Here is a 24,158-nt window from a genome sequence, read left to right on the forward strand (position 1 = left end):
CGAACCAATAATTGACCCACTGCTTCCCAAAGAACAAGCTGGATTCCGACACGGGAGGTCAACTGTAGACCAAGTCACACTACTAACTCAGAATATTGAGGAAAGTTTCTCGGCAAAAAAGAAAGCGGGGGCTGTCTTTATCGACCTAACAGCAGCATATGACACTGTTTGGCACCGTGGCCTAGTCTACGAACTACTCCGCCTACTCCCTGATAGGCACATGGTCAAAATGATCATGGAACTCATCCACAACAGGAGTTTTACCCTTACCACCGGAAGCGGAAAGCCAAGTAGACTGCGGCGACTTAAAAACGGTGTCCCACAGGGATCAGTCTTGGCTCCCCTCCTTTTCAATGTCTATATGCATGACCTACCATCAACAACATCTGACAAATATGCATATGCTGATGACTTGGCCATCTTGCACTCTGCGAAAGACTGGCAATCATTAGAAATGACGTTGCGCCAAGACATGACGACCATATCTGGATACCTTCACTAATAGAAACTGAAGCTCAGCGAAAGTAAAACTGTGACGGCAGCCTTCCATCTCAACAACAGGGAGGCAAAACGTGACCTGAAAGTGACCGTTAACGGCAAAATTTTGCCGCCCTGCCCAGAACCTACATACCTTGGGGTAACACTTGACAGTTCACTCACATACCGTCACCATTTACAGTCACTACGCAAAAAGCTGACACCTCGCGTCGCCCTGCTGAAACGTCTGGCAGGCACAACTTGGGGTGCAGGTGCTGACACCTTGCGCACTGCAACCCTGGCTTTGGTCTACTCCACTGCTGAATACTGCGCCCCTGCTTAGTGCCGCAGTGCCCACACCTGCCTCATCGACAGCCCAATCAACGACGCATTGCGAAATGTGACTGGATGCCTGCGCCCAACTCCAACAGAGTATTTACCAATCCTCGCAGGCATCCAACCTGCTGAGCTTCGCCGAAAGCGAGCCCTTATACACCTGGCTCGCCGGGCGGGGGATCCTAACCACTTGCTTCGTGCAAAACTCAACATCCCACCTCAAGAATCTCCCCGGCAATTAAAGTCAAGACACCCCTTTGTGCCAGCTGCTGTTGAGTTGCTACACCCATTCAGCGATCATGGCAGCACACTTCATGGAAGACAATTGGAATGCAGCGTGGTGTGCCACCGACACGAAACTACATGGTTTTATACCTCACCCGATGGCGCGCCCCCCTGGTATGGACCTGCCTCGGCCGACTTGGGTCAAGCTCAACAGAATTCGAACCGGAGTCGGTCGCTTCCATTCCAACATGCACAAGTGGGGTTTGGCTCCCTCACCGGCCTGCGAATGCAGCGCGGAGGAACAAACTGCTGATCATGTCGTTCTCGAATGTCCGATCTAGAAGGCACCAAATGGAACGCATGGTATAGCAACGTTGGACGAGGCTACACTCACCTGGCTCTCCATCACCTGCCCTGAAATTTGATTTGATACATCCGTTGTTAGCTTATCCGCCTCACAAGCAAAAGGGTCACGTTTTTTTTCAAGTTTACAAAATAATGCAGTTTTTATGGTTTGGATGAGAGTAGTAAAATTGATTTTTGGTGCAGTAATTCAGTTGATTTTATCAAAGCGTAAAAAATTGACCTTTCTAATTTCGCCGGAAAAGCGCGTCCCGTGATATACTGTCCCTAGCTATTACTGCACAGTTACTGGTTGAGTTAGGCTAATACGTGGTTTCTCGGTACTGCACAGCTTGGTAGTGTTACTGCACTGTATGTATTTATGCGAGAAAAGCAAAAATATCAGAAGCGACATTGTGGAAAGAAGAATATTGAACAGAAAGTTATGCCACAAATGTCGAAGCAACAATGCCAGATATCAATAGATGAACGTAAAGTGGCTATTTCTCACTAATAAGCGGGCAAAATGCATATCATGTGCGAATAAGCATTGTTCTAAGTGAAATTGTAAAAAAGAAATTGACGTTCGTAACCACAACGCTAGAATTGAAAACAGTTGGCAAAAAAGCGTTGTATTAGCGTTAAATAGACGTACAATACATCGTAACACTTTGCTATTCCAATTCAACGTATGGTAAAATAACTAGTATGTCATCTGGTACCGTCTCTTCGGGTAGAGGCTCAAAGTTTAGATGTTTGATAGGTAAGCACTCGGACCAGGGATAAAATTTTCCGTTGTTTAATCGGTTTCCGTCAACTCCGGTCACTTCGCCGTGTTTTTCCGAAGATGAGGCGCGGTGCAAGATCTCCGTTCCGTACAGTGAATCTACAGGCAAAGTGGTGGAAACTGAATTTGGGGCTACTTTTTTCAGTGATGAGGATGCACCACTCTTTTGCGAAAAATAATCGATTGAAGAGGAAGATGCCGGTCCTGGAACGTGATTTTCAGGAGGAGTTTTTGTGGAATTGGTGGAGCTAGTCCGATAGTGACTTTGTGTTTTAGAAAGATTTAATTCTTGTTGTCTACGCTTATCTTCTACTGTTGTACCCAAAATAGGCTGAGTGGACGTTTTGACTAAGTTTGATTTAGAAGTTCTGGTTGAAGAATTAAACTTTGGGCTCTCTTCCTCCCGTCTCTTCCTTTTCAAGTTAACTCTCTCTTCCGGAACGCTTGAGGAAATACTCTCCCTTGAAGGTGTGGAAGATGGCAGTGTCTAAAAAGAACGTTTGAACGTTGAAGTATAAAAATAGCAAAAAACTGATTAATAAAGACCTAAATTCGAGAACCATTAAAGTCACAAAAAAGTTTTGACAAAGAGCTGTATATTTGATGAGCTACAGAAGAACACTTATTGAGCGATATTTTACGGATAACTGTGGAAAAAATTAATTTGTGGAATAGAAAATTAAACGGAATAAACTTTGTCACGGGAAGCTGCTTGGACCATTAGCCGAAACTAGAGAGTTTTAGCATTAATACAAAACTTCAACTGGGCAGTTCTTAAAGTCAGATATTCAATTGTGATTGGACTCCGCAAATTGTCTTTAATAGCTGTTCATTGTTTTTGGTTACTAAAAGTTTTATTAAAAAGATTTTCAAATGGTAAAATGCTTTTGTATATAACTGTACTTAAATTATTGATTTTTTTTTTTCTTTTAGATTAACACGATGAACACACACGGGTTCAGAACAGTGTGAGTAGTTGTAGCATGTTTAGCATAAGGAAAACGACGATGAAATTCTTTTATACCTTTTTCTTTATCCATACAAGAACACACGTCCAACTGTTAAAAGAAATTGTGTCTTTTTGCTTATCGACCGCAATGAAATAAACGTTTTTACAATGTTAACTAAGGTATCAATAGTTTTCCGCTTTGTTTTGGTACTATATGGGTGCAGCACAATCTGATTGATTGACTCTGCCACAGTGACTATTGCATGTTAACGAAAACTTCACATACAAGTGCAATCTTCACAAAACAGGTTGTTGGTGATACACTGTGCTCGTACTGAAAAGACGATGATCCAGTGTTTCCACTGGAAGATTGGTTTATTCAACACAGCAGTGAGCAAATTCGGCAAAGCAAGTCCGCTTGTGTTGTTGGGGTAAGTCCAGATGGGAGCATAATATTTTTTGGTATCCACTGGATACTATCCAGGCTTATGCCTGGTGGTTGAAGATTTAGATCAAGGAAGCCTATCTTCGTGTCCACCTTCAGGTATGCCAAAGACACAGCCGCATGTTCTTGAGCGGGATCGAACCATCGCCCTTTCGAGCGCCGTACCAGGGTTCTCATCACTCGGCAATGCAGCAGCCTGAGCATAGGGGCATACTGAAAGTAGAGAAGTAGCGCAACATTCGCAACAACTCATCTTATTTGTTTAACTCTGAGACCAAAAGTGCACCGACTGTTCTGCAGTAACTATTTTCGTTTCAAGTAAGTCATAATTGATAGCGGCGATTTCAAGTAAAACCGGTCAACCTCATAGTCCGGTTGCCAAATCCAATTTTTTGGCTGAACCTGGAAATTTTATGCAAAGTTTTTTTTTTATTGATTTTGGAAGCCTAAAGTCTACTCTTTCAGAATCTGCCGGGTGCACTCCGCGCATCCTTGAGCGTTTTGAGAAATTCAAGATGGCGTTCAAAATGGCTGCCGTTTCAGATAACTCCCTATAACTCAGTTAGTATTTGACCTAGGATGATAATTTTGATGTCTAACCATATGTTTTGAGGAACAAGGAACACATTGAAACTATTTATTTGACTGGTTGGGGATTGCATCATGTAGAAATGCAATAATGCCGCCAATAGGGCTGCCATATTACAAAATTCAAACAAGAACAAACAAATTCACTTGTATTTGGTCTAGAATGATAATTTTGGTGTCTATCCATATGTTTCGTTGACAAGGAATCCATTTAAGGGATTAAAACATTTGCATATAAATTTTATCACAGCAAAATCCAAAATGGCTGCTGATATATTTGCCAAATACTTACTGTAAATTTCTTAATCTCGAACTCCCACTATGCTACGTAATCACTTTGCTTTCTGACTGATAAGCGCGAACTTGCGTCTCAGCAGGCTTGTAAGAAATATCGTAAAATAAGTATAAAGAAATAAGTATAAGAAAAGTAAGTAGAGAAGTAAGAAAGTGTTCTTATAACGAGGTATTACGCTTTAAGCGTTCAGCTGTGAAAGCTGCAACAATGGAACGATCCTGTCTTGGCATATCTGATGCATCAGACGGTTTGGTACAAGTAGTTGTCGATAATTTTGATGCTGAAATCTCGTCGCAAAATGGAAAACTTTCCACCCACTCGTTAGCTGTTTTGGTTACACATCCTGAATCACCATCTGATGCTGATCGATACCATAGAGAGACAATCCCACGAATTTCAAAGGAGGAGATGTCGGAGGCAATAGAATATGATGTCACTATACAGAGATACAATGATTCCAAGAAACCAAAAATGCCCGAGAGTGTTGCTGTTAGAATAGTTCTCTCACTCAAGTTACTTGCGCAACAGGCTACTCTAGAACAAAGAGCGGACGAAACTGACTTCGCCTTCTTTCAGGATGTTCAGAAACAGAATTGTCCCGAGTACAATGGCTACAACACAGCTCTTACACGCAATCAAGGCCAAACAGAACAACCTAAGACGGCATATCTGCCTTTGATTGATCCTGTGCCATCCCACCCAGATACAATAATGACAGCAATGGTGGAAGCTCAAAAGGTGACACATAATGCTGACCAAAAGTTTGTGTTATTTACCTGTGACTTACAACTATATAAATTTGCATTACATGTGAAGTGGGCTTACCCAGAAAGACTTTCAGATGTCTTCCCGCGCTTGGGTAGTATGCACTTTTTGATGAGTTTCATAGACTGCATCGGGGCTCTGATGGAAAACAGTGGACTGGAGGAAGTACTGAGTGATGTGTTTGGAGGAGTCGCAAAAATGTTGACTGGAAAAAAATTTCCGCAGAACGTTCGAGCATTGAGAATGCTGGCTGAGGAATTTCTTCGAGGAGTACTTGATTGAAATACACTTGAGTCAAAGGAGGATTTCGTGGAGATCTTGGAGAACATAGCCAAAAGGAATAAGACTGCCAAACTAGGGGTGGACATGTTGATCAAACCAGTGTTCCTTATCATGAGGTTTGTCCGAGCTGAGCGGGAGGCTGATCGGCTGTTGCATCTTCTTGAGGCATGCAAACAAATGCTTCCCTATTTTTTTGCCGCTGGTCATGTGCAATATGCAAGGTATAGGATGTGCTACCTAAAGGCAATGGAAGCCCTCCCAGAAGAGGTACTAGTCCGGTTCATGAAAGGGGAGCATGTGATGAGGCACCTGCGCGGACTATGGAATGGCCTATGGAGTGATATGTTTATAGAAACTACTTTCATGAGATATGGCCATGCCCCAAATGGCATCATAGGAATAACCTTGAAGCCGAATACGCTCAAGATCTGGGCATTGAGTCTTCATACATGTAGTACTGTGGAGGCTGCTCTGGGCGAAATACTTGGAGATTATGGAGACCAGGGAAGTGGGCATAAGGAAGAAAAGAAGGCACGGATAAAGAACGACAACAAGGACCGAGAAGCTATAAGGACGAAGCTTCAAAAATGTATGGATCCACTTGATCCCGAGAAACATACAGAGGATCTAGTGAACATTGCAACTGGTCAACATGGAACTCCAGCAGTGAATGTGCAGGAGGCTGTGCAGAAAGGATTCAAACAGATGTGCGAATTTGGAGAGAATTTACCTGATGGCTTACATGAAACAATTCACAAGACCGTGACTACCATGGTAGCTACAAAGAAACATGTGAATGTGGGAGGTAGTAAAGCGTACGACATGAATGTCATCTACTCCAGGGTCATAGGCCAACAGGCTGGGTCTGCTACTATTCGGTGAGTCCGATTCGGTGAGTCTGATTCGGTGAGTTCCTAACCTCTAACCCCTAACCCTAAAACGGCAATGATAATTAGGCTATGGTACCCGATAATTTAAAAAAAAAATTGAAAAAATCCCCCGTTAAGGGATCGGACTCACCGAATCGGACTCACCGAAACGGGCCATTCCGCAACAGGCTAGTGGGCGTGATGTTGACATAAAAGATGTCCTATCCTACAAAGTGGCCCCAGTACCAATGTCTATGTTTGACCCCACAGAAGAAATGAGAGCTGCAACATCAAAGTCTTCCTTAAAGCGACAGCTTCAGGTTGAGGTATCTGCTCGGACAACAGCAAGTGACACTTCAGTAGTTGATTGATGGTTCAGCCCTACTCTGGGTGATTTATTGGCCTGCAGAGGGCACCACTACAGACTACGCAAACAACTTGAAACACGCCATTGCCAAGAGACTATAAGTAGGGGACGTTCACCTAGTGTTCGATCGGTACTACGATTACAGTACTAAGAGTGTCACCAGAAGTGCTAGGGCCACTGGAGTTAGCCGAGTCCACGAGCTGCAGTTGAACACCAAGTTACCGCCTCAAAAGACTGTATTGACGGTGACCGAAACCAAGAAGCAGTTGATAAACCTGATTGTCAAACTTCTGATTGAAGACGAGTCATTCCCAATACACCCAAACCCATAAGTTGATAGTGATTGTTGAAGACGTTGCCCATTTGAGATCAGCCATGGTGGTGTAGTGATCAGAAGGGCGGACCTTTCAAGTAGCCATGAGGAAGCGGACAATATCATTGTCCAACAGGTGATGCTGTCTGCTCGAAATAATGAAGAGAGTGATATAACTGTGATATCCGATGACACTGACGTTTTCATTCTCTTGCTTCATTATTATCACGTTGGAAGCATGAAAAATCGTATCACCATGGAATCACCAATTAAGGAACAACAGTCATTGACATTGGAAAAACCGTAGAGAAGCATGTGTCTTTTGTGAATGAACTCCTGCCAGCCCATGCTCTTACTGGGTGTGATACGGTAGCATGCTGCTATGGGGTTGGCAAAGGTACTGCATTGAAGGTTCTGAAGGATGGTCACTCACTGTCACTTTTAGGGGTCATTGATTCTCCCATAGAATCAGTGATTGCGCAGGCAACCACATTCATGTCAGCCTGTTACGGTCAATATACTACGAGTAAATCAATGTCCGAAGCACGCTGGAGGGTATGGGCATCCAAAACAGGTCAGGCCTCCGCGGTACCACCAAAAATTTGTTCCCTTCCTCCTACAAGTGAGGCCTTTAAAGAGAATGTAAGAAGGGCCCATCACTAGGCCATTGTGTGGCGTTCACTGGAAGACAGCAATCTGCCTGAACTTGATGCAGAAATGTACGGTTGGGTGAAAGACTCGAAACTTAAAACGCTACAACCGGTCCTCCTTCCCGCAAATGTTGAACTCACCCCAGAAACTGTCATGATCAGATGTGGATGCAAGAGTGACAACCCCTGCAAAACGCTTTCTTGCAGCTGTACAAGGGATGGTTTGAAATGTACAATATTCTGTGCGTGTTATGCTGCAGGTTACAGCCAGACTCTTACTTAGCATTTTAATTCAATTGGACAACATCACAGATTTATGGACTAGGTGACTTAATCACGAGATGATAACCACAACTGACTGTCCTGTGACTGTGTACATTACTAATGGTAACACTTGTGATAACTAATGGTTACATTTGTGAGTGATGTTATATGTTAGATGGTATTTCACAAGCAAAAGTCGCAGAAATAATGATTTTCTATAAGTATTCAGCAAATATATCAGCAGCCATTTTGGATTTTCCTGCGAGGTAATTCATCTGCAAATGTTTTAATCCCTTAAATGGATTCCTTGTCAACGAAACATACGGATAGACACCAAAATTATCATTCTAGACCAAATACAAGTGAATTTGTTTGTTTTTGTTTGAATTTTGTAATATGGCAGCCCTATTGGCGGCATTATTGCATTTCTACATGATGCAATCCCCAACCAGTCAAATAAATAGTTTCAATGTATTCCTTGCCCCTCAAAACATATGGTTAGACACATAGGCGCCGACTCCGGGGGGGCGGGGGGGCGCCGCCCCCCCGTGAATTTAGCTCGGGGTGGCTGCCCCCTCGCAAATTATTTAAAAAAAATCCTAAATCAAATGTTTCGAAGTGCAGATTTGCGTTAGTTTGACCTTCATTGCGGATTTAGTTTGACCTTCAATTAAAATATCTACTTGTTGCAACAACAGCGCTGCTCCTAAGATAACAAAAAAAAAAAAACAGAAGTACGGTTGCTGATAAACGCCAGCATGGTGCCGTTGAAGCATAGTAACAATGATTGAAAAACGTTTTTCTTGATTTCTTCTGCTTTGTTTTTTCTTGGGAGTGTCAATAATGAGGTGCAGTTTGCTGTTTGCTCAGTTTAGTATCTACGTGTAGAAAGAGCTAAAGTTCAGAGTGACCAGCATATAATTCAAAGTAGCCTACAAGCCTCGAAATTCGTTTTTGTTGACGGCGGACAAACGTGTTCGGTCTGAGCAGCTATCTCGGCGGACAAATTAAGTCTCACGGCGGACACACCAGTTTTAGCCGTCGATCGTCATGCTTAATCACTTTTTCTTGATAATAATTCTTCGCCATTTCAGAACTATAACTACGGTTTTAGAAGGCTTTTTAAGAATTCAGTAAAGTCACTCTGAAAGACTCATCAGACCAACGACTTGCGCTTGAAGAATCAAAGCGCCATGTAGCTGGTCAATACGTCACATAACTGATTAACTTCCACCGAACGAGGTCGTGTGGCTTATTGCGTCACAATGCTCTAGGCAGGAGTCGGAAAATTTCTACACTAACGCTACTATTTTCTGCTGTGCAAAGTTTCACAGGCTTTTTTCTTTAAGTTTATTTTTGCGTGTCATGTGATCGAAAGTGAATTTTCCTTGGGTTTTTTCTTTCTTACTGTAATACTAAAACTTAACAAATTTTCTTGCATCTTGCTGTAATAGCCTACTCGTATAATCGAATTTAGTAACCAACCTTGCCGTATCATTATTACTCGGAGATCAAAGCCAGACATTGTGACGTAAAACTTGAACTAAATTGCGCGTGATTAGTGTAGAAGTACTTGTACTCCTATCGATTCTTAGCGAAGAATTCACCTTTGTTACGCTGATTCAATGTCATCAATTGTTGAAGCAATGTAAAAATTGAAAGTTTTCCTCCTTGAATGGAAGCTAAGGGATACAGTATTCACATTTTCTAGATGCGCGCTAGAATGCGCCGGGGATTATATTCTCGCAACAATTGTTCGTGCTATGCAATGACGATTTGTATCGCCAGTTCCTGTGTTATTTCTCGGCGGACAAATATGACCGATCTAGATGGTACTTCCCGCAGACATCACATGCTGTGACGACGGACATGTCCGATGTCCGCCGTGAATTTCGAGGCCTGAGCCTACATTATAAAGCTTGGCGATATACAATGGCAGATAGACGCAAGCAAACATCAATTCTGACAAACAAACATCAGCATTTTGAATGTAAGCAATCAGTCGGCTAGAAAGTTTGCCCCCCCGGCAATTTTCAAAACCCGGCGCCTATGGTTAGACACCAAAATTATCATCCTAGGTCAAATACTAACTGAGTTATAGGGAGTTATCTGAAACGGCAGCCATTTTAGACGCCATCTTGAATTTCTCAAAACGCTCAAGGGTGCGCGGAATGCACCGGCAGATTCTGAAAGAGTAGACCCTAGGCTACCAAAATCAATAAAAAAAAAAACTTTGCATAAAATTTCCAGGTTCAGTCATACTTCTGCCGGACTATCGGTACCATTGGGGATAACAATCGTTAAACGAAAAGATATACACAAGTGAACACAGTTCAGTTTTGGAAATGCTTTTTCGGATCATGAGTTCCTGCATTGAAGACCATACTATTTTTATTGAGACAGAGTGCAACTCTTTCAAAAATAATACTATCAGCCATCGGTGTAAAAACGAAAACGGAATGCTTCAAGCTTCAGCGACATATTTAGCAGCGCTGCAATATTGCGCTCAAGGAATTTGTAAATCCAATTGATCCTTACCAGATGCAAGATACTAATCTACTGTGCTCACTTTAAAAATTACATGAGAAAAGCGAACCATAACATATCAGCTTTTCTCAAATGCTTAGAATTACAATGCTCAAAACTATGTTCCCTTTTTCACTTCAATGGTTATAAGTTTGTTAGAGTAGATACTTACAGTAATTGTTAACTTTAATCCGTTAGTCATGCAAGTAAAAGATTGTTGATTTGTTGCAGATGGTTCTTTAAAAGCACTTTTGGATGTTGCGGTTGCTACCGATGGGGCTAGTGGTGATTTTGAGTCGAGTTTAAGCATCGATTCGCTCCTACTAGTCTTTAGACTGTTTACGTCTCCTTTTCTCTTGGAGCTGTTAGGAATGTTAACAATGTCTCCGTTGGATTTGCTGTTAATTAAAGGTGACGACGACTTGCTGGTCTTTGTGCTAGAGGACGAAAGGGATTGCTTCTTCGAAGTTTTTAAGCTTGCGAGTTGTGGCATGGATTTCGAAGACTGAAAAGTAGAGGAAAAATAAATCAAAAACATCGATTTTAATGGATCTCAAAATAAGAACACACTTCAGGCGCAATCAAAAACTCTGCAAACAATAAAACATATCATTAAGTGGACGGGAAGGCGAGGGAGCCAATCTTCGTGTCCACCTTCAGGCATGCCTTTAAGTGCCCTGCCAAAGACACAGCCGCATGCTCTTGAGCGGTGTCAAACCGGCGCCCTTTCGATTGCTGTTCCAGGGCTCTCACCACTCGGCAATGCAATCGACAAATCAGGTATAATCTTGCCAGTGATGAAACTTTGAGGTTAAGTGTGCGATATCAATAATTCTTTTGTACTTTAAGTAGTCGTTATGTCTTGTTAAATTATGGGTCTCGGGGAACTCCCAGTTTTAATCACTTAAGCTGACACTCTTAATCACGAAGACGACGAGCTGAAGTGGGTCCACGTCCCTCTCACGGGCTACAGCCACGACTGGCTGGCTAGAGCTTGACACTCTGCTGCCTTGCAGGAAATACATTTTTAGGTAAAAACTAGGCCTGTCGCCAATAACTGTGGTTAGCGTCAGGAATGGCATCCGACTGAAAAATTTATAGTCTGCCCAACGAGTGTTTAGAAATAAAACTGATCCACTTTGGGCGCAGCACACAAAATGAATTTCACACGAAATCATAAAAGGTAGCCTGTTTCCGCAATTTCCCACACCGTCAGACAGAATGGACTGAGCAATGTGTTTCTTTGTTTTTCATTGTCAACATACGCATATGACCATGTAGTTGCTCGATGGCACACTCCAGTTCGCAAATCAGTTCTTTTTACATTAATTTAATGCCTGTAAACGTTAAATCACAGAATTCAGAAAGAAAGAACTGATTTGCAAGCTGGAAAGCCATTCAAAACGTAACACAATAGGTATCTTTATGAACGTAATTTTAGGTCAGATTAACCACATCATGATTTAAACACACTAAATCAATGTGATTTAAGCACATACAATAATCTGATATATGTGATATGTGCTGTATCCAAAGGCACTTACTAGTGATGAACCGGAGGCCGGATGTTCCGGCCAGAAAATGTCAACTCTGGCCGGAGCTTCCGGCCTTTGTTAATATCTACCTCATATAATCAAAGCTTTAACCAATCGGTTGTTGGCAGTAGCGTTGGCTGGTCCAGAGGGTATGTTTGGACTGGGAATAATTTTAAGACCTGTAGCCATTTCAAGGGATCTGGGAATTTGAAGAAACCGCCTCGTATTTGTTGGATATGGTGCGTTTTTCTTAGGTTTTTATTTTGTAAGAGTCTAAGCTTGGAGCTTGAAAGTCTCATTGATAATGGACCAAAATATCCTCTCAATGGCCCTGGTTTGTGCTACACCGCCGCAGTGAAACAATAACCAGACACTTTCAAAGAAATTGCTTTATGGAAATGCATACGGTTCTTTCAGAGGTTCATTTAAGAGGAAACATTTGGGTAGGTTTCAAATTTGGCTGTGTTTTCTATCCACCTGATATAGTATTGTTTTTAAGATATTGAAGATTATTACTGACTTTCTTGAACCCATTTTCAATCTTACATGTATATTTAAGACCAATATTACACTTACAGCCAACATACGTAATTCTTGCATTACTACAATGAAACATACAATTACATTTATCCAAGATCATGAACCTGACCAAATTCATGCACCTGTTGGCAGTGGCACACACACCGCTGCGGAAGGGAACCACTATCACATCCGGCCAAGAGCCAGAGTTGAAAGAAGTGGACAAAGTTTGGCTGGAGCTGAAGGTTGTTCCATCACTAGCACTTACCTTAGTTAGATAAACATCTATCCTTTCTAGCATGTGAAGCAAAAGCATATTATGTATTATGTATATAACAGCAAGGACTAATGAAATATAATGCAGAATAAAATCTACCATAGAGGTAAACCGCTATACAATCAAATTTTAACTAATTTTGAACATAAAAAGAGAGAAATTGTTTTTTCAACTGTTAAAATTTTCATGCGAATAATTATTTGCTTCCTCGCAACAGCTTTAAATCTCAGACTCAACAGGTATATCATGTAGTATTTCAACCTGCACAGTAGAATTTTGACCTTTCCATTGCTCCATTTGCCATGTCTGCTGAGTTGGTTTTTTTTTCGCTGAGATCTTTCGGTCATTTGTCCGAAATGACTTGAAAAAATTCGATGATTTTTTCTGATGAAAATATTTCCTTTCAGGTAGCTGATACAAACCAAAATTTGCACTTCCTGACTACTGACTAGCTACAACATTAAGCGTCGCTGAAAAACGTTTTTTATTTTTTTCGGACATGTTGACCGAATTGACTCTATTTTTTTGGACATATTGCTAAAAAATCGATCAATGACCGATAAATGACCGAAAAAAAAACCCAGCATGTCTGCAACTGTCGTCTTTTGCTGAGACATCAGACAAGTCATGAAAGAGAGCCACAACTTTTCAACACCCAAACAGAAGATTATAAGAATGCAATATACACCTAAGCCAAGCAGTACAATGGCAAATGGGTATAGTACAAACCGGTATTGGGCTGGATATAAGTTGCTGCCATGTTTTGATCAATTTCTTTGCTCTTTTTTGCAAAGACGGGTCTTTTGCCGCTCGACGTACATCGTTGATGTATTTTCCAAGACGAGTTGCCTAAAAAGTTACATTTCTGATTTAAGAAAAAAATGAAATGTAGGGTATCTAACAGTTGTAAGTTGAAACAAAAAAAGAAATCATTTCTTTTTTACAAGGATACAAAGTCTGTAGACGTTAAATCAAAGTAAAAAATGAATCAATTTGCTGGCCGGCTATCATCCATTGAACAGCAACTAGTGGTTATAAAATTTTGCCTTTTGACAAACTTGATTGTCACTATTTAAAAATAACACCACATTCATTAAAGTAACTAAACTTGTAACTTTTCAACATTAGCTCATGAACAAGATTACAGTATGGCATAGCATATTATTAATTATTACCAATATCTAATATATTGACTAAATTTATTACCTTTGTTTCAGTACACAAACACACTAATCAAAATGTATTAACATGCAAAAAAATATAACAATCACAGAATTAATTATTCAGAAGCAATTACTACGGTAATATATACCAAAATTTCAGAAGAATGCTATTGCTAAGTATGATATATTAGGCTAATCAATGTGTCTATTTATATATATCATAAAAGCTCATTAATTTTCACAATATTGTGTAACTTGTATAAAATACGCATAAAAAATTTTCTCAGAGAAAAATTCATATTATTGTGCTAGTTTTCAGCAATGTCATTCTCTGCCATAGTAAAAGTTGCACGCATATCTACGATAAGTAAGTTCAAGAAATATCAGGTTATTTTAAAACCTTACTCAAAAATAGATGTTTCAAATTTGTTTAATGTTTATTCGAAATTAACATGGTTAATCATTTAATTTGTAAAATACATGTTAATTTCTATACATCGATAAAGATAAAATGCGTCATTATGTCAAAATCTTCTCTTACGGTACTTACTTCCAACTCATCTTTCGTAACTTTTGTATTCTCAAGCATCACAACGATCTCGAAAGCAGCAGAAGAATTCACAACCTTAAAAGACAAAGCATTAATGACCAGGACATTGATCATGGATATCGTTATGTGGTATAAAAGTTAATGTCTCCAACTGCCGTGGCATGTCATCTTCCAAGTTTCGATATCTCCTTTCCTCTGGAGTTTGTCCAAGTGAATCACTCAATTCGTGCAAATTATACTCAAAATAGATGTTCTGCTATAGTAATAATTATGCTGAAATATGCACTGGATTAATTTAATTTTATCATAATCAATTAATCATTGATTCGTACGTATGCATGCATAAAGCAAATATAGTTGCTACTCTCCTTAAAAACTTAAAGCATGTTTCACCAAGTCATTTGGTAGATTCTCTGGAATGCTTGCATGATTTTATTTAAATAGAATCAATCAAATTTCTATTTGAATAAAAACCTTTTGGGGATCTCAAAAAGACTGAAACAGACTGTTGAAGTTTTAGAAGAGTAGGAACCATAATCAGGGGTCAACCTTAACTTTTTTTCACACTGGCCTACCGAACCAGTGGCTCACCAATTGCACTGGTCCGCACGAGATCGCACTGGTCCGTCCCGTTTACTGATAAATTTTGTAATAAAGAAAACTTTATTGAACAGAACGCGAATTCTTTAAGCAATCTTGCATAAACCTTAAGTACGGTATTCTTATTCAATAGTACCTAATTCAATAATAACAGTCAACATTCAACAATCATTATTAATTTAACCTATTCATTAAGTTAATTTGATGCCTCACCACTCACATGCTCTCTAAACTCTAGCACAATCTTAACATTTTTATGCATCAAATCTCTTGAGAGTACTGTACTAGGCTACCACAGCTCACGCGTTGTTGCGATTCCCCCTTTTCTTTCGATTTAACATCGTCACGTGATGTTGCGATTGCTTTTTTCTTATGATTTAACACGTGATGTTGCTGCCTTTTTCTTATGGTTTAACACGCACGGATCACGTGTTTTCTTGTTTGAATAGAAGCGCAAACGAGAACCACGCACTCTAAACGATAGTCATAATACAATGATATTTTCGCACTGGACAGTCAGACCAGTGCGAAACGATTCGTACTGGTCCGCGGGGAACTCGCACTAGACATTGGCCAGAGGACCAGCGCTAAGATCGAACCCTGATATTGCCTGAATTTGCTGTGCTTGGCTTTTTTGCTTAGCATTACAGTTAGTACTATTTCTCACGTTGGTTGTCTTTATTGTACTATATTACTGATATTGATATATGCTTTTTATCTTAAAAATAAAAAAAATGTTTTAAACGATATATCAGTGCTGAAAAGGCAAAAACTGCCCAGAACGATACTCACTGATCCATTTTTGTCAAAGACTTTTAAAAGACGTTCTTTGATTTGGTGCACAGATGCCATTTTCAAAATCATGCCATCTATAATGTGATGAGAACGTTTTCCAAGTTAAGTAGCACTGTTTTTAACATGTGATCTGAATAATTAGACATAAAACAAAAAAGTAGTTATAAACAAACTAATTTTAATCCACTCATTGTGTTTTAGTTTGTGATTTATTTGACTGTGAAAAAGTCTAAACAAAATATCTGTCATTACATGGTAAGTTAAAATGTCTGGATGTATATACCAACTTCATCAAAAGATAGGTGTGATAGTCAACAAATGATTTTGCAGATTAGTTTTTTAACTACTTTTGTATAAAGTGCATTAACTAAATTATAGATTTTGATGTCACTTTATTCTAAGTCAATTCCAAAATTAATGGAGATTTCTTAAATATATTTTTGTGTATCTTCAACCACTATCTTTTTTTAGTGGAGTAGAACCAGATAGCAAAATTCATCCTGTTTACATTAGGGATGATTACTTAGGATGAAAAACATTTTTTTCAGCCCACTATTTTTTTACAATATTATAATTGCACAATAAAGTGTGCAGACATTTTAATGTAAAAACATTTCAAATTAATTGATTCAACGTAACAAGGACTGAGTTTGTTAGCTGAGGACCAGCCTTGTCGAATAGAGATGCCAAAAAAGGATTAATAAAAAAAATATGGGTATATGATTATTATCAGAGCTGGGTGGCTTTAAAGACCTGCATTTTTTCTGATGTTTTAAGTCAAACAGCATGGTACATACCTACATAATATGTACATGTGCGATAAATAGTTCATCTGTATTTATCAAGCCTTCATCATCATGATTATCATCAGGCTTCGAAATTCCGGCGGTCATGGCGGACATGACCTCCGGAATGACCTCGAATGTCTAACGAAGCCGACTCATCGGTCGGTCATAAATGACCGCTGGAAAATTCTTGACAAAAATAGAGCTAATGCAGCAAAAATATATTTTTAATTTGAATTGTTACAATTGTTTGTTAAACGCGAACAAATACGGAGCTGAAACAATAATAGTACAGGCAATTGCTTTAAAGATCACATTAGAGTGGCGTGGTTAACGAGCTGATGGCAAAAGTAGCCATTTTTACATCATTTCAACACCTTGCAATGTTGCCTTGAAATAAAGTTGTCTGAACTTTTCGGCAGGATATGTATTCTAACTTCACAAGGTAGATTTAAACGATCTGTCTTAGCCTGATGCTGCGAGTTTGCTGTGGCAATAGTAAGTTGCGCAAGCTTTCGGAACACAGTTCCCTAGTCAGGGGACTGTGTTCTGAAAGGGGACTGAAAGTGGAGTGTGACACAATATCACACTTTTTCTGTAGTGTGATATTGTGCAAAATCTACATGCAAAAAATATGTCCGGTTGAGATATTAAATGTCCGCTGAAAGGGCCAGTCCGGTAGGACATGCTTGACCGCCGGAAAAAAGTACAAATTTCGAGGCCTGATCATCATAGATTATCATTATCTTTATCAGTAAAATAAAAAAAATTAGTTTGTTAGATCATTGACTGAATTGTGACTGCCATGATTATTAATGTAGTTTTGCTACTTTATGTACTGTATTACAACTAAAACAAAACTCTAACTTTATGTTATAGAATGGGTTAAGTGTAATTGGTGTCGTAAAGCAGAAAAAAAAACAATTTAACTGTAACCAAAAGGTATTAACAATCGATATAGCTCAATAAATTTTAAAATGGATGCCAGCTCCTCTTGTAGCCTTTATGCTTAAGACTATAAGTAAAGTTCGAGCTATAAATTGGATACGGTAAACTATAATTGTTTTTTTTTTAAGAAACACGTTATCGAACTAGCCCTATCTGTGATATTAAATCCAATTAGGAAAAACGAAATTGTAATGATCACCAATCATCATGTACGCTATAGCTTATAATATAAGTTTCGTTGTGTTAAACCAGTGATTGGTTGTTTTGTTAGCATGTTATCCAGAAGGAACTGTTCAGAAATTTTTTAAAAAACTCTGTTAAAGCTTAAATTTATGACTTTATGTTACATACCTTGGCTTAAGTTTGGAATGTTTACTGCTGCATACAAATCAAACTAGCTTAAAATAGACAGCACCATACGGTTAACATACCGTAGCAGTTCTAAGCAATGTTATGGCTATGAACTTGAATTTTTCAGCATTTGCTAGAAGCTGTGGTTTTATTTCAAACCCATAATTAAATGTGTGGATGGAATCATGTAGCTCAGCCTAAAAAGTTGAAAATCTCATAAAATAAATGAAATTTACGGTTGGGTAACAACTATTAAAAAAAATTGTAATCAAGATATGAAGACCGAAGAAATTCAATAAAGTATGCATTCAAATCTTGAGATTTCAATGCGTAGCAGATGATGCTATGTAAAGTTCGATAACAAACTTAGCCACATTCACTACAACAGCCACCCTCGCCGAAGTGAAGTGTTGACTGAAATCCGAAAATCATTCAATCAAGAATGGCGATGCAAAATATTGTCCCACGTTTCCCTTTTTGTTTTTATCTTTTTATATGACGTCAATATAAATCGTGCAATTCAGTTCAGTTCAGTTGTTTTTATTTCTGACCATCAAATCAATTCAATTTTTTCAATTCAATTTAATTTATTTTTCTTTGTCAGAATGCAAAAAAAATGATATTGTGAAAAAGAAATACAGTAACAAAACTAACAAAAGGAAAAGGTGGCAAAACCTTAATGGTTTAAGACGTGCATGAAAGGATCTAATACAGTATTGCGGTATATGCATGTAGTTAAGCACGGCCACCAAATATAGTTAAGCACGGCCACCAAACCTGATACTTTAAAATAAGTTGATGAATTAGTTAAGAATCAAAACAATACACGTCAACATAGCAAAGGTCGAGAAAAAGGTAGAAGCGACAAAACGCGAACGTTAAAACGTGCTTGAGACCGAAGTAAGTTATTGATTTGAAAGAATTTTGGCACGGTCGCAACACCTTCAGAAAAATTTAAGATATAAAGGGAAAATAATTTATAAGGTTTATTATATTTTTCATCGGTGTGATGTCGTTACATGTTGCATTGACTTGATTGTTCTAATCGAAGATGAATTCAATCCTCAATCACAAAAACGATGACGAAAACTTTTATACATGCTGTAAAAAAACAGCAACATTGAATCAACATTATTTTTCTTGTTATTCCAGAAAAATAACATGCTGACAAAAGATTATCAGACAAATCGAAAAAAGGGCATTATCCATTGTCTCAGTGGCTCAGTCGATAAACATTCAGATTTGCAAACCACGATAGCTCACTTCGTGAACGAAAAAGCTTCAAGATCAAGCGGTGTTGATTCGACTTTCGTAGAGCAACGCATTTTAACTACGTACTGCTCTCCATTCAGCGCCATCTATTGGATGGAATAATTCCCGGCAACAAGACTTCAACAATCGGAAACTTCTCTCTGTCAATTTCGATAACCGGCGCTGCGTCAAAAGCCTTTACAAGTAGGCCTATGCAAAACTACCAGAAATAACCTATCAAGGCTTTGTCAGTCTGAGGATAAAGATTCAAAACCAAACCAAGAAGCGGAAAGAAATGGTGCTTCGATTTTTTAGGTGTAGGCCAGGGATATCTAGAGAAGGGGATATGAAGGCTTTTAATACGTCTGACAATAGAAGGGCTTCTGTTTATTGTAAATAATCTCTGTTTACCGTAAACTGACAATCGGCACTGTTAGTAGTTTAATAACTCTTGTTATGATAACCTGCATTGCGCTATCAGTATCAAGCCTGGATACTCACTGCACGCTCATGGTTACTTGTTAATTCAACTACCCGTTTATTTGCTTTAAATCTGGCCTACTGCAAAGACTTTGTTAAAAAAAGCAGCTAACTTGTAACTTTTCAACTGTCTTTCCAAACAAGTATTCTTTAAATATGCTCTATGTAACATTTACTAACTGTCATCTGTAGCTGACTGTACCAGTTGCACAACAAAACTTTCTGCAATTGTGAAAAGAACTGCATGTTTTACGCACTACAAACTACCGCCCTGGTAGTGTCATAAGAATAAGGCAATCGCTGTGAGCCTTCGCATCCCCTTCTTTAGATATCCCTGGTGTAGGCCTACGCTTTGGCACCGCATTTCAGTGAAAACTCTAGTTTTAGCAGCACTCAGCGCACAGAAAAAATATTTAGCCTACTTGATCATATTTGTTTGTTCAACGCAAACAGAGCAGCAGGGGTGGACGCAGCAAGCAGCCTTAAACAGAGAGGGGGATTTCAACAAAATACAATAATGTGTAGATCTACATTAATCCAACTTTGCAAATATATCTTGATTAAAGTTTTTTTTCTGTGTTGAAGGGGAGGCGGTCGCCCTAAATGCCGTTTCTTGCGTGCCACTAAAACAGAGCAATGGCAACTGACAACTAGATATGTCAGTTTTTTACTTTTTTTATAATTTAATTTAACACATTATTTGATTTACTTCAATCTCAGGTCAAATATGAGCCCCCGATAGCTCAGGTGCCAATTGGTCAAGCGCCGGAATTTGCTCGCAAAAGAAAATGCAAGATCAAGTGGCGCTGGCTCAGCTCTCGGGGTGTGCGCTTGAGAAATGCATTTTTAGGACTAAATTCCATTCAGCAGCACCTAGTAAGTTAGATGGAATAATTCCTAGGCCTAGGCTAAGCACTACATGCGTGAAACTAAAAAAACAACGGTACACATTTGGTTACCAACCAATAGATGGATGATCATTTATTTTTGTTCGGATGCGAAACAAAACGTAGGCTGCACAAGAGATTAAAGATTAACATTTTTTCTGTTGTAAGTAACTTAGATGGTGTGATTTAAAATATCGCTTTGTGTAATAATAAGTTATGACTGATAACTTTAGCTTGAATTTTTTTTAAATCAGAAAAAGCTTTTGAATGTATGAGAACATGACTTGTAGACTGTTAGAGACTACAATACCTGCCAAAAGTTATGAGAAAATCTTGAAGATGTTGAAAAAGTTAAGTCTGATTTGTGCACGGCACTTCTTTATTTCCAAACTTTGAGTTCACAAATCAAAAAAATCTCATCCCTCCTTCGTCAACGTTTTGTCGAAACAGCAGAAAAAATGCAAACGTTTGCACCATGTTTTGACCATTGAAACATCGAAACAAGACCCAATAATTTTGCGTGTCTCACATTTCGTCGTAGAAGCGCAATGCAAAGCATGGCTCTTGAGTCAGAAAAATTTTGGTGTGTTCATAGCAGGAGTAGGCATTTGATGGATTGATTGAAACTTTATCCTAGGACTGACGAAGCCTTGATAGTTTATTCCTAGTAGTTTCGCATACTTGTTGAGGCTCTTGACGCAGGGCCTGTTTCCGAGATTGGCAGAGAGAAGTTTCCGATTGTTGAAGTTTTGTTGCCGGGAATTATTCCATCCATTAGATGCCGCTGAATGGAGAGCAGTCCTTTTCGTAATTGAAATAACACCTATTTTCCCATAATAACTAGTAAGTCATATTGTGTAGGATTAGCCCTACCATAGGCTACTCAGCTTGCATTGACGATAATTTTTTAGTTTACAGCAACTAGTTTACTCAGTTGGATAGATTTTGTAACTTGTTTTCGTTACTTGGGGCGAGGAGCATCCGATACAACTTGACATTTTTTTATTGCTTTGCTTGCTTGCTTGCTAGATTGATTGAATCTTTATCCTCGGACTGGGGAAGCTTCTTGCAGAACTTAATCCTGGCAGTTTCGCATACTTGTAGAGGCTTTGAATCACTGACGCAGGCCGGTCACCGAGATTGACAGAGTGAAGTTTCCGATTGTTGAAGTCTTGTTGCTGAGGAACTTCCATCCATTAGATGCCGTTGAATGGAGAGCAGCCCTTAACGTGCGTTGCTCAAGCGCACACCCTGAGAGTCGAACCAGGGCCGCTTGATCTTGAAGCTTCTTCGTTCCAGAAGTCACGCGCTAACCAATTGAGGTATCGGAGCGGACTTTTCTTTTGAACTTCTTATATAGCCTTTCTTTGCATTGTTATAGTGCCAAAAACAGTGTGGGCTTCTAAAAGGTTATAGGGTCAAATTTCCATATTTTCCATGCGAATTCACACGGACAAGATAAGTGCCATGAATAAGCTAAAGAAACTGAAGCATGATCGCCAAAACAAAACAGGTTATGGATGGCAAGTTGGCAGATATGCTGGCATAGACTTAGCCTATAGTAGGCTATTCTTTTCTGGACAAATGTGAGACAGTTTATTTTTCGCTAAAATGATGGCGTAAAACTTGTACTTTCCCTACTGTTAGCCTACATTGAAAGAGATTACGGCCCTAACCGATTGCTTTCTGGCCCATTTTGAGCCCATAATTTGAGAAACAATATTGCAATACATGTTAAGCGCAGTCAGTGAAAAAAAGTCTAACTAATGAATTTCGTAGGAGAAGTGGGGAACCTCTGTTTTGTTTTTTTATAACCAAAAGATCTACGCTTTATAGAGTCTATAAAACTTGTTTCTAGGTTACTAAGGCTATTTTAATGTAAGAGCTATTTGACTTGGAAAATTATTAACCTGCCGTTTGATATGTTCAATGCTGCGTAACAAAAAGTAAATACTGTGTTACACAGATTTCACCCTTGTCAACAAGAACAAATGCTGAATTTGTCGACGCGATTGGCTAAGATGTGACAATTTCACTTTGGTTTGAAACAGAGATCAGTAGATTTTTTTATTAAAAAAAGAAAACGAAATAACCAAATTATTCGAAAGCTCTTGAGCATTTTTATGGATATCATATCCTACAACAAGCTAAAATGTAGGCTACAGTAGCCTACTAGCCTATATTTTCGAGAGTCTGACATAAAAGGTGACAAAGAGCAGTGGTATAACTAAGAGAGGACAGTTTCCCCATTGTAAAACTGCTTAGGCTACCTCTTTCTTGCCCCACCCCCCTTTAAAAATTACCTAATGAGACGTAAATCAGGAGAACTATTTTCGATTGGAATTTCGTAGCTCATTATGCATAGTAGCTTACATTAGCTCCCCTAATTTAATCAGATTCGGCCAAATAGGCTACATCCGTTTCCTTGATCCAGCTGAAAACAAAATGTCGCAATTAATGATGTTTTATCTTGAATCAGCATATTTGTTTTTTAGAAATAATTGTCATTTGTATCACTTTTCCTACAGTTATAATAAAACCAGATTCCGCAAGTGCAATCTGTATGACCAGTCCAAGCCTTCCCAGGTAGAACTAGAAACAATCTTTCATCGTCAATTTATATTTTACGCAATTCTAGAGCAATTCATATCGCCTTCGTTTATGACGTCACGGAAAATGTTGCCCCTCTTGGAAAAAATTTGCACTTTCCTTGCTCCCCTCATCCCCCTGTAAAATAAATGTGATTACACCACAATAGAATGAACTTATGTTAGTACACGCCAGTATGTTCCTAATGTTTGTTCGCGCCAGCAATGAAAAATTAATTTAATTAAATACCGTACCCTGGAAGCAGTGTGTAACCAATGAAATTCGATTCAGCCATATTAATTCAATGAAATAGGCTACCTTCCTACAACAAATGGCGATGAAAATCAATAGGTCCAAATATCACAGTTATTGCATTTCTTTTCAATTGTGCGCAACTCAGCTGCGTAATTTTAGCAAATGATAGCCAGCCCATCGACACATTTTGTTTTAAATACCCAACATGGTTCAACAAAGCAAACTTTCTACCAAAGCTTTATCATTGTTTTCTTACTATCAACAATTTCGAAAGATTCAACAATATGATAAGCTCTTCTAGTGCAAACAGCTAAACCACCACGAAGTGTTTCAGATAATAACCTGCATTTAATCCGACGTTTTGTCAATCAGACACCATTGACTTCTTCAGGTGCTGAACAGGTAGCATGGCAGAAGATAGGAGCACGTTGCTGTAAAATATTGTTTCAAAATTTGTCAAGACAGTGATGGATGTTTACCAAAGGGCAACTGTCTTGGCTGATCGTCAGTATCAGTAACCGCTTAGGCTGCGACACACGCTTCCTGTCTTTGTTTCATTTTTGTAGCCTATACTCTCGTGCAGCTTCAGCAAAATATTGGAAAAGCAGGAAGTTTGTCTATTTCGAAGCTGGTGATATAGCGCTGTGACATTGGCATGATGCAGCCGAACGTACGCTTAAATAGGTGCGACAG

The 24,158-nt window shown here is 39.1% G+C and overlaps 1 protein-coding gene across 1 annotated transcript; it reads right to left on the reverse strand.

Moving 5' to 3' along the window:
• Positions 1-1,737: 1,737 nt before the first annotated feature.
• LOC145770570 (uncharacterized) lies at positions 1,738-16,051 on the reverse strand. Its single transcript, XM_082582256.1, has 5 exons — positions 15,917-16,051; positions 14,525-14,599; positions 13,541-13,660; positions 10,653-10,985; positions 1,738-2,654 (listed from the first exon to the last, which is right to left on the reverse strand). The coding sequence occupies exons 1-5, from the start codon at positions 15,986-15,988 to the stop codon at positions 2,055-2,057; spliced, it is 1,200 nt and encodes a 399-aa protein (XP_082438382.1). The 5' UTR covers positions 15,989-16,051; the 3' UTR covers positions 1,738-2,054.
• Positions 16,052-24,158: the final 8,107 nt, after the last annotated feature.

Source organism: Aplidium turbinatum, chromosome 5 (assembly GCF_918807975.1).
Source record: "Aplidium turbinatum chromosome 5, kaAplTurb1.1, whole genome shotgun sequence".
Classification (NCBI taxonomy): Eukaryota; Metazoa; Chordata; class Ascidiacea; order Aplousobranchia; family Polyclinidae; genus Aplidium; species Aplidium turbinatum.